This window comes from Leptonotus elevatus, chromosome 20 (genome assembly GCF_054856555.1).
Source record: "Leptonotus elevatus isolate MCC_2025b chromosome 20, RoL_Lele_1.0, whole genome shotgun sequence".
Lineage (NCBI taxonomy): Eukaryota > Metazoa > Chordata > Actinopteri > Syngnathiformes > Syngnathidae > Leptonotus > Leptonotus elevatus.
In genome coordinates, this window is record NC_141258.1 from 9,368,550 (window position 1) to 9,385,890 (window position 17,341).

Consider the following 17,341-nt stretch of genomic DNA (forward strand, 5'->3'; position numbering starts at 1 on the left):
ACAACAGCGTATGCACTGATTTTGTTATTCTTGTGTCAAACCTCAACGATACACACAGTAATGAGGTACACGTTATTAAATATATTCAGCATGAAAAAAATATGAATGAAAGGATGAAAGCCCAGAAACATAGATTGAGTGGTTGGTTGAGAAAGTGATACATGTCAGACTGGATATACTGTATACTTTTTGAAATTTTAAAAATATTAGGGCAGAGCTAGTTAGTTTGTGGAATCCCTTCAAAATCCAAATATTACTTCTATGAGTCTAATAATGAAGACGTTGTTATCGAGTCAAATGTTTTGGTACATTTCCAAAGTCAAGGGCATAGCACGTGTCTGCTATGTGCTTACAAATCACTGCTATGGTGCTCTTAGATCATGAATCAAAACATGAACGTTTTGCTTTAAAACTACATATGACATTTTCGTCAAAAAGCATTCCGATGCGATTTGTAATATTTGGGAGATCTGACGGAGCCTGTGATGTAAGCAGGTGCAAGAAATATGAATGCAAAATATTCACAATCTGATTTGATAGCTGCTGCAAGAAGCCTCCTGAATGAAGTAATGTGGTATCTATTTTAACAGCAGCACTACAAGCCCTACATCTACAAGATGCCTTGTCACACATGTTCGCCGATAAAAAGTAGCGAGGGCGGAAACACGTAGTGTTAAACTGTCAAAGCGCCTTTTGGGAGCTGACTCCCGGGGGCTCGTCTCCTAGGGCGAAGAGCTGTCATCTCCCCACCCCCCACCCACCCCCCACCCCCCACCCACCCCCCACCCTTGAGAGCTGTGAGCCTCAGGAATAGCGAAAGAGTATCACAGCCAGACTCGCCGTCATTCAATTTAATCTCAGTCTGGGGTTGCTCGGGCTTCGCCCCGGGAGGCTGCGGTGCTGCCGCGACACAGAGCGAGCCTTAAAAATAGCGCGCAAGCGTGTCCGCCTGTCACAAAAGCAGGAGAAAAAAAATCACAACAGGGACTTGGTGCTTGATAGTGACAAGATTCATTACTTTAAGAAGCATTATTAACCTCCAAATCGGAGGTCACGTTGACCCGTAGCCCACGTCCACACCTTAATACGAAACCAAGTTGCTAGCATTCTATGCTAGGCACAACAAAATGTTGGACTCCAAGTATGTAACGGCAATTATATAAAATGAGGCTTTAAAATTCAAGCAGATGAATGTGTTGAACTTGAAACCACACCCCACTGCTTCAGCCACCTCCCCAAACTATCAGAAAAAATGAAATGGCGAAAAAACATAAAGGCTATATCCACAATTGAGCACCGGCTCGTCATTGTCAGCTGGTGTGGCGCAGGAGACTCCACCACAGATGCCTACCAAGGAAACTAGGAAAACACAAACGAAACGGCAGAACAGGAACGTGACACCTTGCGCTCCACTTTATGCCGCCAACACCTTGGAGTGGTCACAAAGACGTAATTAGCAGTCCCACGGCAGCGCATGCTAACATGACAGGCCAAGCGCAGCCTTGGCAGCAGCGCACCTGCGCCATGCGAACCGAGTGGCGGCAGTCTGGATACAGTCATGAAAACAAAATAAACTTTGGTTGTTTGGATGATGTATTTACTTTTATTTCATCTTTGGATATCTATGACTTGATACTTTCTTTTTTTTTACTCTCTACTACTTTTCGAACCCTAAACCTACACTTACCCTAACCCATTACCACCATCAGTACTTCACCTCTATCCCTACCATATTTCTAACTAACCCAAAACTTAACACTAACATTACGCTCGCATTATGCTAAACTATACCTTAGCGCTAACCATAATAACAAATGTAACTGTAACCCAAACTTTACCCTATCCTTATCCTGTTTTATTAACTCATTCACTGCCATTGACGGCTATAGACGTCAAAAAATAATTTTAAATATTCCTATTAGTTAAATTTTTTTTTTTACTTTCGTTAACAAGAGTATGAAAACCTAGAAAAAAATTGTACACTTCGAACAGATATAAAATTTGTGATTAATTGTGAGTTAACTAGTGAAGTCATGCGATTAATTAAGATTACTAATATTAATTGCCTGATGACCCTAATTTTTAATAATCTTTAATTTTCTTTTTTTAATCTTTTTTTTAAAGAATAAAAGATTATTAAAAATTAGGGGCGTCAGGTGATTTTTTTTATTGTAATTAATCACATGACTTCACTAGTTAACTCACGATTAATCACATTTTTTTGTATCTATTCTAAAAATTCTAGGTTTTCTTAATCTTGTTGATAAAAGTAGAAAAAAAACGTTAAACTAAAAGAAAAAGTTCCAATGAATTTACAGTTTGGCAGTGAATGAGTTAAGAGGTTTTCTTGAAAAAAATCTTTACCACCACACAATTTTTTCTATGAAGGCGTTCACAGGAGGTCTTCACTCCAGTTGTCGAATATTTGATACCACTCCTGTTTAGATCTCATTCCATCGTGAAAGTGTATTTATTTCATGTGTGCGCATACAATTTTCCCCGTGCGTCGTCGCAGCTGCAATCAAGCTGCCGCACAGCACTGTAAGCGTCAAAGCAGGTCGACTAACTCAAGTTGACAGTGTGCAACATGGCCAATTTGCCAACCTCCATTTTTTTGTTGCTGGTTTGTATACAAACATCACACCAAGAGCAATTGCAGTCGTAAGCGATGATTAAGTCGGAAATAAAGCGGACTGACGGCTTTACGCGCTCGCGAAGAGCAAAGTGGCTTTTATGCATGCATGTGATTCATGTTAGAGGCCAAGAGAGCGTAGCGCTTGTGTCTTTGAGCATTTGTTACAATTTGAGGCTGCCAGCACCAGATTATCAGTTTGCTGCACTCTTGGACCACAAGTGATGAAATCGGTCTCACCGGATCACACTGCCGTTTCCTTTTTTAGGGTTCATTCATTTATTTTTAACGGGACAGTTTGACCTGCTTTTTCCGTTTGTTTTTCTGATCGCTTACTTCTGGCCTCTTCCGAAAAGGAGGCCAACCCTTCCGAAGCCCAGCGGTCGTCCAGCCATGAAAAGTGCTTCTTTTTTTTATTTTTTTTTACCGGGAATGAAACTGCATTAATTAATGCCAGCCCGCCTGCAGTCTTCAACTCGTTGGCTCGATAATTTGACACAGGCTGCATGTGGCCAAATGTGGCCCAGAATGTGACACCTTGCCACCACTTGTTTGCTAAGGCATGGCTTCTTCAGAATTTCACAAACATCAAATTTAATGTCTTTGCGTGAAACAGGCTATTTGGGCTTTTTTTAATTTTTATAAATAAATAAATTAATTAATTAATTAACTAATTAATTAAAATAAATAAATGAATGAATAAATGAATGAATACATGAATAAATGATTAAATAAATAAATAAATAAAACTTTCAGGTGTACATAAACCATACAAATCTTTGAGTATGGGAAAGTCTTTGAAACTCTAAATTAGGCTTGAAACCTTACTTTGAAACCCTAATCTTTGCTTGAAAAGTTAATTCGAAAAGCAAACTCGGGTTTGAACCCTTAATTTTAAAACACCACTAACCTTGGCTTGGAACCCTGATGTTTGTTTGAAACCATACACCAGGCTTCAAACCTTAGCCTAATTCCAAACAGTGATTTGAAACTCTAACACTGACTTGAAACCATCGCCCAGACTTGAAATCCTACTGTGGAAGCAAAAGTCTGACTTGAAACCCTAATTTAAATGATTGAAACCCCACTTGAAGCCCTAATTTGAACCCCTACTCTAGAACCATAATTCTGGCTAACCCAACAATGAAACCCGAGCCCTCATTTTAAACCCTAACACTGGTTTGAAGCCTTCACCCATGGATTGAGCCTCCAATTTTAAACCTTAATCGTAGCAAAACCTACTTTGAAAGCCTAACTTGAAACCCAAATTTAAACCATTTTTTAAATCCAACTTTAGATTTTTTTTTTTACATTTAGTCTATCAGATGACACTACTATTTTACCCCTCAATCAAAGCATGCAGTAAGTAATATTGAACACCTTTTGCATCATCTGATAGACTGAAGCTGAAACCAGGCTTTAAGTCCAACTTTGAATTTTTATATTCAAAATATTCAGATAACACTACTATTTTCCCCTCATTCAAAGCATGCAAAAAGTGTGAAATATTACTGCATCACCATTCAAAACATGCAAAAGGTTCAAAATATAGTTGAACCCAAAGCCTAGTTTAGGCTTCAGTCCATCATATGACACTACTATTTTACTCTCATTCAAAGCATGCAAAAGGTGTGAAAACTTACTGCATGCTTTGAATGAGGGGGGAAATAGTAAGTCCAACTTTGACATAACTTACAGGTATGTCAAAATGGCAGTTTAGCTTTTTATACAGCCCTCAAAATTGGACCTTCCTGATTGTACCCAAAAAAGTATCTGTTGAGTGTTCAAGCATTCGTAATGGGAATGACGCACGCCACATCTGGATGCAGCCCATGCACACATACATTTACAAACGACGGATGCCGCTTCTTTTTCCGACACCATCGAACACGTTCGTCATAGCGGGTATTGATAATCAAGCGCCATTGAGGCGAGGAGAATCAGCCCTTCCACCTGCACTATTGTGTCTGACACACGCTTTTTCCATTCGGTGCTGAAAAGACATTTGAATATTGAACGGATGTTACAAAGCGGCTGCGTTAAGTGGATATAAGGGGAGGGGGAAAGTTGCGTTTTGGGAGTTTTGGGGTGACGGATAAGAGCTGTGGGGGAGCCGAAGCCTCATGAAGGGTCTCATTAAGGCTTTTAATGGGGTCCTGCATGCAGCTCGGGGGGGGGGGGGTTAAGGGGGGGGGGGGGTGAGCGGACGCGTTCTTAATCAAATTCTACACACCAGAGGCATTTACATGTGGGCAAGAACGGAATTGCATAAGGGGAAGCTTGGAGGTACATACACCATTAAATACCATGCAAATATTATACATGTAGAATTTTAAATGTCATGCAAATATCATATCAAGGTCCACCTAAAAAAAAATTACTCAGCCCTCCAACAATAAAATAAAGAGCATTAATCAACTCTGAAACCCGAAGCCTAGTTTCAATCCCGAATGCAGGCTCCAAGTGCGGATGGGCAAGGTAGCCGACTCATAACCGCTTCTTCCACTGTATGCTATTATTGTGTGCGTGAGTGTTTGTGCGCGTCTACATGTGAGAGCGCAAGCTAAAAATACAAGGTGTTGATGACGGCGCTTACACAAAGAAATAAAGACGTGTGAATAGATGAAGACTTGCTTCCCTTTAAAAGCCGAGCAAGAACAATGAAAGACTTGAACGTTGTGTCAGGTCTCTCGCCTTCATCCACCTTAAAATGATCTCGTGCTAGCAAATGATTGACGGAAGGCTTCTTCAACAATGTTTTGCCCCTCCCAGTGCCTTGTCCTTCTTCTTCTTCTTCTTCAAGCATCCGCAGATAAGAGGAGCTGAATCAGGTCAAAAGCTGCTATCAAACTCTTGGCATGCAAGTAGAGGCGCCTTAAAACCCACCGGATGGCTTCACCAATGCTCATATTTAAGGTGGAATTGCTGGATCGTGTTAGATTGTGACACCTGGGAAACACACACTGGCTTTTGCCCCAATTTGAAACCCCTAGCCTTGTTTGAAACCCAAACCCAGGCTTGGAACCGTAACACTTGGTTCAAACTCTCATTTGAACCCCAACATTTTGAAACATTAATCAATGCAGGCTTGAAACAAGGACCATAAGTCAGGCTCCAAACCCTACTTTAAAACCATAACTCAGGCTTGAACCCCTGATTTGAAAACCTGAGCTCAACCCAGGCCTGAATCTCTAGTTTGAAACCATAACTATGAGTTAAATCACAATTTTTTTTAAAATTGAAACCACAATTTAAAAGGCTAGACCTTGCTTGAAAACATAAACCTGGCTTAAGCCCTATTTTAAAGCCCTTACCTTGTTCAGAAACATTCATTTGAAACCTGAGATCAGTGGATAACAGAGTGAATTTTTTGCTTGATGCTTTGAACGGGAAGGAAAAAAGTACTATACGATGGAAAAATATCAAAACTGAAATGTTCAAATGTTGGACTTTCAAAGGTACATTTTCTGCTGCTAGGAACAAATAGTCATTTGTTTGTGTACCTTTGAAATTTTAGACTAATTTAAAAAAGAAAGAAGAATTCTTAAAAAAAAAAAAGTAACAAAACTGCTATAAAACAAAAAAGCTCAAGAGTGCTAGCTTACCTTGTACGGGATGACCACCGCCGAGCCGCCGCTGATGCCCACGATGGGCAGCGCCGTCTGCGTTGACAGAAAGTCCAGGATTTGCGCCACCTCGGTCACCTGAAGACCACCCCAAAAAGTTTTAAATGATGTCAATGAATCTCGCCCGTGGATCAATTCCCTCAATGGCACTGTCCTCCACAGCGCTCTATAAAAATGGCTGATTGATGACAAATAAAAGTTGCAGTGCGCCAGTAAAAGGCAGCGAACGGGGACGGTTTCGCATTTCAGTAAAACAGATGGTAAGGAGGATGTTTGGAAGTTTACATTTCACAACATTTAGCATGGGTAAAAGGAGCTGACAAAGGCTGCTGTGCTTTAATGTGGACGTTTTCACATATTAACTCATTCAATGCTAACCAAGTTACAAATGGATCTTCGACGTGTATAGCCGTCAATGGCACTGAATGAGTTAAATTCGGTAGGCATGTCTATTATGAGTTAACCGACGAAAAAAAGGATCATGAAGTTATGCCTGAAAAGACACGATAAGTCGGCCATCTTGGTTTGACGCTGCCATTTTGGGACGATTTTGGACCTTTTCGGGGGCCATTCAAGGCTTCCAAGAGCAATTACTCCAAGAGCTTTTCTCCGATTGGAACCAAATTTGAAACCTGAACACTAGACAAAGGTGTGAAATTTTCATCATTGTGTTTGGAGTCAAAGTTTGTTGACTCTTTAAATTGCTACATGACCACCAATAATTGGCTTCAACTCCCTCTGGAAACCATGGAAAATTCCGCCCCCCCAAAGCAAGTTTCCATTAGGCATGTTAAATTCGGTAGGCATGTCGACGCACAAAAAATGTCGCGCAGTGCATTTAACCAAAGTTTGCTGACTCTTGAAATTGCTTTATGTGACCACCAATAATTGGTTCAGATGGAAAATTCAGCCCCGAACTATGTAACTAAAAGATCATGACATGTAATTTGATGACTCAGCATGTAACATAAAACCAATAACCCAATAAGTCAAATCTCACCTGTGTGCTGGCACCCGATCCGACATCATCCTCAAACACCACGCCGTGCAGCTTCTCTGTCGCCATGGTGTCGCAGAGGCGGGTGAGCAGGTCTCGCGGGTTGGTGTCGTTGACCAGCACCGTCACGGGGCTCACCACCACGGGCAGGTCCACAAAGTTCTCGCCGCTCAGCCGGCCTCGCACCTCGCTCTGATAGCTGGAGCCGCTGAACACCACCGCCACGTTGATGGACGAGTGCAGTAGGAGGGGCCGGGCGTGCAGGGGTCCCGGGGATGCGATGAGGAGGATGAGGAAGAGCGGGGGCCAGGGAGAAGGTGGAGGGTTTCCCCTTGGAGTGGCCATGTTGGCGCCCTACTTCCTGTGTGGACAGGACACAACTCAACTCAACTCAAGTTCATTTATAGAGCACTTTAAAAGCTCGATTGCCTCTGAGTCAGCAAATACAATGAAAATTGAAGGGGCCCCAAAATTGAACCCTGAGGAACACCATACGGCAGTGAGGCATCATTATGTTAAAATATTAATATTTTTAACCTCAATTCACACTTTTGCCCTTCTGTATCATAATTTTAGCACTGTTTTAAATGTTTGCAGAAAACTCAGGGGGGGGGGGGTGTACTCACACTGTATTTGAGTAGAAGCAAAGATACTTTTGTAGGAAAAGACTGGTAAAAGCAGAAGTACCGATTCAACTTTGTGTAAAAGTACAGACTAGTTAAAGTACACAAGTACAAGGGTTGAGAGAGTAAGCAGAAAAATAAATACTCCATTAAATTACTGATACCTGAAAAATCGAAGTAACTATGTATTTGTTCACACACTACAAATTTGTATGTGTGTCTTGTCAGTGTGTGTTGGCTCATGTAATCCGCCTTAATCCTGCCCCCGGTGTCATGGTAGTGATCATCATTCCATCGCCACGCATCTACACGGGTGACAGACGAGCCGAGCGGCGGGTCGTTGATCCTCCATCGGTGGGTGACATCATTGACCAAATACGGCGTTGCCCGCTATATTGCAGTTTATCATTTGCAGGTTTTTAATTGACATTTTTTTCAACTTTTTTTTTGTTTAATTGATATGTCTGAATACAGAGTTTATACCTTTGTAGTACAATGTTGTGTTCAACATGCTGGGGAGTACTGAGGTCTCCGGAGGTAGCGTAAATAAGAACAAGAAAAGGCAGAGAAGGTCTCACACTGAGCTCCAGTAATCGTCTTTGTTCCCACAGAGCAAAGAGAACTTACGCCTGTGATTACTGTTGTGTGCTCTCTTTGTGTGTGTTAGCTCCGGAAATGTGTTAAAGTAGCAGTGAGTTGAAGGTTTGTAATGACCGTGACATCTATGCTAATTTCAGTTACTCTGCCTATGGCTTTTTGTATTATATGTTAGCATTAAGCTAGCAGACTATCGTTAGATGAAATTATATGGCTTGGTTGAATACTTTGGTGTTTAAATGTGCAATGTTTAACTCTCCTGTGTTGTATGTGTCAATTTTAGAGTACACTTCAATGCTCACCAACCTGAAATTGGTACGGGTACAGCTTTATCACTCTCCAAAGGATCTGCTGAATCGTGCTTTTGATGCTTAGTTCAGGTGCAGCCGTGTGACAGCAGACATTTGGACCAGCTGATCCACTTAGCGTGACACATTTAATTATGTAAAATTCATTTATTCAGGATCATGTTTACAAATGTGTGTTGACAAATGTGATGTATTTTTTTGGTCAAGAGGAAATATTTTTTTACATCACATTTAATTTCTCTGGATCTTTATGCCAGTTAATCGCCATCAGAATCTGATTTAATGGCCAAGTATGTGAAGCACAAGGAATTTGTCTTCACAGTCACAACCGTCCGAGAAACACGAAAAATAACAACGACCATTAGAGGCAGACAAGAAAGAGAAGTCTGGCGGTTTGCTAATTAGCGCCCCGAGTTTCTTAAATGGAGGGAGGAGAAGAACTACTTGCTTGAAAAATAGTATCTGGAGAATAATGTAAATTGCTTTAACGACAAGTGAAGGGGGGAAAAACAATTAAAATTGGAAAAAGCTCAAAAAAAGAAAAAAGAAAAAGCATAAATCTTATTTTAGGCAGTATACATAGTATTCCCAAGACGTCACCGACCAAATTCACAATTGATAAATGCACACAGCAACCAATAAAAGCCGAAAATACAGAAGACGCAAGAATGTCCGTTATTTTGTGTCCGGGCACTATCGGCAAATGTTTGTAATCTAATCGATTCCACGAATCAAACGTTTCAACGCTGCAAAGAGTGTTCAACTAAATCTTCCGCGTGTGTCTTGCTTACACAAGTAACGTTAGAGGTTAGAATACTAACGTATAACCCGGCCCTAGTTTGTCTATGGGACCTACCTTGAAGAGCTTCGCAGAAATAAGTTTCAGTTCAAGAAATTACCTTTAAACTCTGAATATGAGGATGCGTTAACCATGTCGTGTCGCCAACGCACAAATGCCCAAATCCAAATGTGACATCATCGATTACATAAGAGTGACTTAACAATCCCGAGGCGTTTTCTCCCGGATCTTTGACTTGACGCTTGCTATGCAGGACAGGGCGGCTCATTAAATATTCAAGAGGTCAAACTTAGGGCTAAGTCGTTGACGGGCCAATCGAGTGGCGCTTTCCTCATGAATGTTAACGATTTCGACCCGAGCTGATGTGAAAGGACTCCCGGGGAAAGCGTGACGAGCCGGACAAATTAACCCTAACGAGCCCCGGGCTACTTTCTCACCTTGCGTGTTATAGACGGACAAGTTGGCGTTCTTCCTGTTTAGGAAGTGACCCTTCTCTATCTGCTAATCGGCACACTGTGCTGTCGAGCGATGCCCTTGCGTTAGCCTGCCGCCAACCTTGGCACCGCAATTGTGCATGAATGGACTGTGCTTGATGGAAATGAATCATCGTGTATTTGACCACTGGTCATGTGACGCCATCCCCATTTTGCATGCTCGCTACCCGAAAGTCTTTTGAAGATCTTTCCTTTGCCAATCAATAGCTTTGATGCAGCGCCACTTTTCTAATATAGTGCAGGTGGGCCCTCTCATAACCAATAAAGACTCGCCGTCGACTACTTTGATAGTCCGCCGAAGTGTCGGCAGCGTCCGCGGCCATCAGAGACCTCTGGGATAATTAACAACGCATCCCCCGCTTTGATTCAAAGCAACAGCCGAGCGGGTTAAGCACGTCCTCGCTACTGTTGGCGGCCTATCAATCATTCATCTTAATAAGGTTTTGATGCTTGCGGGCTTTGAGGTGCGCAGCGCGAAAAACAAAGCGCCGGTTATTAGCTGCGAGATCAGCTCTGGGGGTCACGCTCGGGAAGGAGGGAAGGAGAAGGAGCCTTTAGTTTTGTTTTGGTTTTAGTCTCTATGTAGAATTTTGATTTTGCAATTTCTTTGGTTCATGCGATTAGATCAGGGTGGGAATCTTTGACTGGCTCGCAATTCGATTCCGATTTTTGGGCCTGCGATTCGATTCAGAATCGATTTTCGGTTCAGAACTATTTTTGACTGAAAATGATTTGATTTACAATGACTTCTGCTTCAAAGAATCGTCATGATCTACTCCAGTCTTGCTCATGCTAATTAGCGCGCTACTCGTGGCACTTTTATCACTCAAAAGAACGGCTATTCATACAAAACGCTTCAGGAATGTATACAGAGAAGCATGTTAACATTTCTCACAGGCATATGCTCTTCCTACGCTGCAAAAAAACAACAACTTTTATTGGCATAACTTGATCGTGACTTTTTCCTTCTACTCTCTAACAGTGTAGCAGAATGCGAGGAACGACACTGCCCCTAAGTGGCCAAATCATGTACACGAACAGCGCTCCCAATAAAGGCAAGACAGTATAAAATAATTTAAATAAAATCGATTTTGTGACATTTAAAATCCATTCTAAATCATACTAAATGAGAATCACGATTCTTATGAGAATCGATTTTTTGGGCACACCCCTAGCACTGAACCCCACCAGTTTCTTACCGAACCCTTCTTTATTGAAAAATAAAAAGGATAGAGCAATTCAATGCACTTCTGCTCGATAGCAGAAAGTACAATTAACCTATGTATTCCATTTATATAACCGGCCTAGATTGCAAAATTAGCGGATAAACTTTTAAGCACTTTGAGATGAGCTCATCATTATTGCAGCACATGGTGAACCAGAACATGTATACTGATAACAGTACTCGTAGGCATATATTCTTTATCCTCTGCAAAGAATGATTCATATTAATTACTGCAGCAGTTGTAGAAAAGGAGCAGCACAATGTCAATCAAAAAGTAATTCAAGGCACCACTGTATTCCCGTGAGGGATGAATTCACAGATAAGGATTGGTATTTGCCAGTGTAATAAGAATAAGCAAATAAATGCTGACTGGGGGAGGCGAGCGCAAAGCCGGCGAGCGCATCGAGTGTTCCTTTAACAGTTTAATCTTTGCGAGATGATGCAGATTACTGCCTCGTGTGTGTGCTTGTCAAAGGCCCTCTATGGATAAGCGGTATTGTAACAGAGAGATTGCGGCATAGAAAGGATGCCATTGCGGGTGTTTAATCGGATGCAAACAAAGATTTGTGATGAATCAAATCGTTAATCAAATGCGAAGATGGCACAATGTTAAAATGGCCTTGTAGCCTCACTGGGGAGTTTTTGAAAATTCAGCCCACGAAGCCAGTTTTCACTTTGCAACATGAGATTTGGTAGACAGGTACGGAAGAGGTTTAGGGCCAATTAAGAGGGGCAAAAAAGGGTTGGCAGGATTGCCACTTTATTCTCAGAATTCTGACTTTAGTGAGAATTCTGACTTTATTCTCAGAATTCAGACTTTAAAGTCAGAATTCTGACTTTATTCTCAGAATTCTGACTTTAGTGAGAATTCCCACTTTATTCTCAGAATTCTGACTTTAGTGAGAATTCTGACTTTAAAGTGAGAATTCTGACTTTGGGACGTAGAGCTATGAATTGTGGGGGAAGTCAAAAAGTCAGAATTCTGAGAATAAAGTGGGAATTCTGACTTTAAAGTCTGAATTCTAACTTTAAAGTCAGAATCCTGCCAACCTTTTTTTTTTTTTTTCTCTTCACTGGCCCTAATCTATCATGGGGAGACCCACAAAAAAGTCTCAAGAACCCATGACCTAAACTGGAATGTGGTAGGCTTAGCTCTGAGACAGCCATTTTGGTTGGAAGCTGCCATTTTAGGGCACATTTGGCCATTTCAAAGACAAACCTGCCCTAGACATTTTCTCTGATTACAACTAAATTTGAGCTCCATGTACAAGACAGTTAGGGGACACTAGATTGCGAGGCATTGAAGTTTTCACCTTTGCGTCTGCGCAGAACATGGCGGCAAACTTTGATAACTCACCATAAAACTCTGAATTCTAGTAATTCAGCTGCAGTGGCCTTTCCAGCCCCCTGTTCTTACGTCGTGACAACCTGTTGGAGGGAAATGCCAGCAGACGTGTTCAGTAAGCGCCTCGTGGGGGACACACACTGCACGCCGCCGCACTACACAGCAGTCAAGTCGTTTACGCGCTAAGCTGCGATGTGATGGAGTCCTCATGCTGAGTCCCCGGAGGGTAGGCAGAGGAAATGAGCGGAGAGGATCTGCTTGACGGGATGAGCGCTACCATCGCCATCGTCGCCGGAGATTTATCAACGTGCGGCGTGTGAACCGTACCTTTGCCGTTCGAGAAAAGGGGACAAAAATGGAGTAACTCTAAAAAAATGGTACTCTAGTGTCCTTGCGTATGGGCAAGGAGAGTCGTTACGATAATGCTAATTTTGTTGATTAAAAAGAGGAAATAATAAATGTTGGTTTTCGGGGGCTGGGTTCGATTAATGTCATTTTGATTCCTTTCAAGAGGGAATGCTGATTTGATATACAATTAAATTGGTCACAAATTAAAGTTGAAAGTCAAGGTACCACTGTTTTGCTGTTTATGGAGGCCGCAGTACACCGTTCAGCCACAGGCTGCAGCACTGAGTCCAATATTGCCAAGCAATTTATGATCGGGGTTAAAACACCTGAACGTGGTATTATTTATGACTACGTCGTGACAGTCATTACGGTTTATGTTCAAATTGGCCTTAGACTCCCTGGGAGTGTTTTTGTCGGTAATGCCATATGGGAATTCTGGTTGCGTGGACTGGGGGGGGGTTTGACATATCTCCCTCCTAAATTGGCTCAACTGCTTAATGACTTGGTGGGAGATGAAGGCTTCACAGCAAGATCATACACGTCGAAGAATTCATATGCAAATCTCAACATTCCACATAAAAATGGACTACATAGAGTAGATGATGGGAAGTAGCTGATCTAGCTGTCTACTTCAAACTTGTAATTCAAACCGCAGATATATTTTTATTCCGTGGCAAACACAAGCCCCCCCCCCCCCCCCCCATCCCAACTCACTCAGTAGAGCTCCCTGGGAAGTTAAATTCCCACTACCAGATGGACACAAATTTAAGTGGATGAGTCTGTCATAAGATTACACACAAAGAAAGTCCATCCATCCATCCATCCATTTTCTGTACCGCTTGTCCTCACAAGGGTCGCGGGGGTTGCTGGAGCCTATCCCAGCTGGCTTCGGGATCCATTCTTCAAATTGAAGGCCATTTTGGTTTGCATAAATAATTTTGGGGCCAATTCCAGGGCATGTACTCAGACAAACTCAAGGGTTCGTATTCGTCACCAACTTCACCAATTGACATGAAATTGGGTGGACAAGTCTATCATAAGAAAAAGTCTCGAGGACCCATGGTAAAAAAATTTTTTTTAACAGGAAGTCAGCCATTTTGGAGCGAATTCCAGTGCTCGTACTTTGACGAACTTCTATGAGTAAATTCATCCAACTGAGCTCCAATTGGAAGAAGAGGTACTACACAGGCTAACTTTTCATTTTGAGGATTTTGTGATTATATTATTACTAATGTTGATGTTAGATTAGGCCTTTTAAAGGAGAAGTCCGGAGTTTTGACCATTTCTGTTTGTAAACAAACAATTCAAAACGGACCCCTCCCATGGTTCAACCCATACGAGCTCAACGTTCACGCCCCTTGCCTCTGACCGCACTCAGCCAAGCAACTCTCAACTGTGAATGAGAATGAGTGACGAGGTATCTGTGCACCGGCGATCACCGACACGGATAATAGCTCAAAACGCCTTTTAGCTTAGCTTCACTTATTACCATGTGTAAATATAAGGATATAAGAAAAGTTCGACCCTCGTTCTATAATGCCGAGTTACCCTTGCCAATGCGACCTCGCCTAGCATGTCGCTAAACCAACAAGCTAACATTTTCTTTTCTATTTGGCACTTACCTGTCCAATAGCAAGCGGGCCAACTTTGAGTCACTTTTCAGCCCAAGCCGCTCTTTCAGGGCTCGGAAGCGGGTAAATGCCAAGTCAAGATTTACTCTCGTTTTCGACCGTGCACTATCCGCTGGACGTTTTGTTGTGGTCTACTTTTTAGTTGTGGTTTACATTTTGCCCGCCATTGTGAGTTATCGCTGAAGTCACTCTACTCATCAGCTTCCCATCTGCCTACAGTGACACGCCCCCCCCACCGCCCTTGATGAAACAACTGTCACCCTGGAGTTGAAAACGGTTAAGACCATCAGGTCTCACATTGTCACATGGGCTAGGCCGGCCCCCCTCAAAAGGAAAGACAGTATAAGAGTAGAAACCATTTTGGACAGATTAGACCTTCTTCCGCATCCAGCAGAAAAGGCTCGATCTTTCTGACATCGAGTAACAAATTCAGATGAGAATATGCAGTCTTTTGGTTGTTATTAGTAGTACAACGACTCGAGCATAATAGATAAAAGAACCACTAAGTTACTACAATGAGTTAATATCCTTTTAACAAATTGCTGTATGACAATACCCCATAGACATACACTCGTTAGCAATCACAGCTAACATCTGCGTACAAATTGTCTCAAAATTTGAATATTCGAATGTGCTGCCAAACCCCTCAGCTTATTACAAACATACAACGTCTGCTGCCACGCGCATTTATCACAATTAGCATTTAAGCGCCTGCTGCGCTATACCCCACCCTTACCCCGCTGTGTGTGTGTGGTGGTGGGGGGGGGGGGGGTAGAGGGGGGCAGAGGGGGGGGGGGGGGGGGCTTCCGCTCATGACGATTTGACAGCTTTACAGGAAATCGTTGGCGGATGCGCAAGATGAGTGACTTTGAGGGGACAATTGGCTTCCTGACACTCAAAAGAAAATTGACAGTAAGAGTGCTGCTGTCATACTTAGAGACGTATCAATCTTATGGGGATTTATTCATTCTTCCTGCTGATGAGTTTTCAATTGATTCTTTTTAAAGCATGTACAGTGAGGTAGATGTAAAAGAATAATAACATGGCAGAAATTGTATTATTTAACCTTTTTTGTCAGACCTGGGCTAAAAAAAAAAATTGCAAGGACCCTGTGATAACCCTTAGACTGACCTGTTGCATACTAATGAATTAGTTAAATAAATAAATAAATACACGCATGAATAAATAAATCATTCAAATGTTTATTTTAGGGCAAATATTCACCAACATAAAAAACTAAACAAAAAAAAGGCTCAGTGTCAATTTTGGGAAAAGTTACACCATTAATACTGCGCCGTCAAAAAATAGATTTGGTAAAAAAATGGACTGACCCAATACTTTGACCCACATTATTGGGGTTGTTTTGTACCCCCCAAAAATGGGTTGATTTATATATTTTTTAAACTACTGGTAGAAATTTGGGTCAAATTGACCCCAAATAGCAGTTGGCCCAATTTATAATTTATTTATTTACCATAACGGGTTATTCTTGAGCCAGCATTTTTAAGAATGTAATGTGTGAAATTTGTTGGGCAAGTATTTTGTATGTCAAGAGTAGAACCACACCCAAAAAAAAAACACTTTTGCTTGAAAATACACAGGAAATCTGCTATTTTGATTTAGTGCCACTATTTTTAAAGCCATTTTCTTCAATGAACAATTAGATTTTTAGATTTTGCAGACTTCTTTTTTTTTAAACCAAATTTGAACTACGGATGATAACACCACAATGTAAACCATTTTAGGATTGAATCTTGACAGAGTTGATAGCACAACTATATAAACTTAATTACAGTATATATTTCTTAATTCAGCCCCTGAATCTGTTTGACTTTGCAAATAAAAATTTGGTAGGCAAGTCTATCGTGATCTACAAAAAAAGAAGCAAGTCCTAACTTATTTTGATTTGAAGTGGCCATAACTCCCTACCAAATTTGTACCACAAACACAAGCCAGATGCGCAACACTGAACTTAGTGAACTTCCAATCATTTCAGTTTTCATCAAAATGGCAGCAAAGTTTGATGACTAAAACGTGAAACATAGTAAAAAAAAATCGGCTTCAATAAGAACGATCAGCACCGAAGTGCCTCGTAGACGCCCTCTACTGTCAAAAATGTTATAGAAACAATAGCTCCACTCCGTTCACAAGTTCATCTCTATTTTTAGTATATGTTGTCTTTTTTTTAATCACCATCTGTCCGCAACCGATGCGAGTGCATCGGTAGTGCAATGTGACACGTCTGGAGCGAGTGGCCGATAATGTAGAAAAATGAGGGCTGTTGGGCAAATCAATAAGCTGAGTGGGACAACAGATACATGCGTGAAATGGTGTAAGCGTGTCATTCATCAGTTAACATGATGTCGGGAGGGAGGGGAGGGGTAATTGTGTGCGTTCTCCTCAGCAACAAATTAAGTGTCAACAGCAGTGATTACAACCAGTGTGCTGTGAGAGATGATCCAATTTCTCTAAATTGGTCCAAATCTATCTATGACATATCGTGACAGGCAAAACAATTACATGATCTTCCAGTAGAAGTCAGAAGGTACATCATTTATACGTGTATTCACTTTTCAATAAAGGTTAGGTGAAACTGGGTACAGTGTGTGTGCGTGTGTGCGCACACTGACCTGGGCTTCCCGCGGCCATCCAGCACTAACTCCCGACACTCCATTCCCAAAGTCGATCCCTTCCGAGATGGTCCGAGGTTGGACTT

The 17,341-nt window shown here is 41.7% G+C and overlaps 1 protein-coding gene across 1 annotated transcript in view; it reads right to left on the reverse strand.

The window, feature by feature from the left end:
• Window positions 1–17,341, reverse strand: part of LOC147156941 (glutamate receptor ionotropic, NMDA 2C-like) — a 36,558-nt gene that overhangs the window by 18,775 nt on the left and 442 nt on the right. Inside the window, exons 1-3 of the mRNA XM_086064881.1 lie at window positions 17,256–17,341; window positions 7,259–7,616; window positions 6,238–6,336 (exon numbers count right to left, since the gene is read on the reverse strand). The exon at window positions 17,256–17,341 is cut by the window's right edge and continues 442 nt beyond it. Of these exons, the coding sequence (XP_085921007.1) occupies window positions 6,238–6,336; window positions 7,259–7,600 (441 nt within the window). The 5' untranslated portion in view covers window positions 7,601–7,616; window positions 17,256–17,341. The remainder of the gene's footprint in view (window positions 1–6,237; window positions 6,337–7,258; window positions 7,617–17,255) is intronic.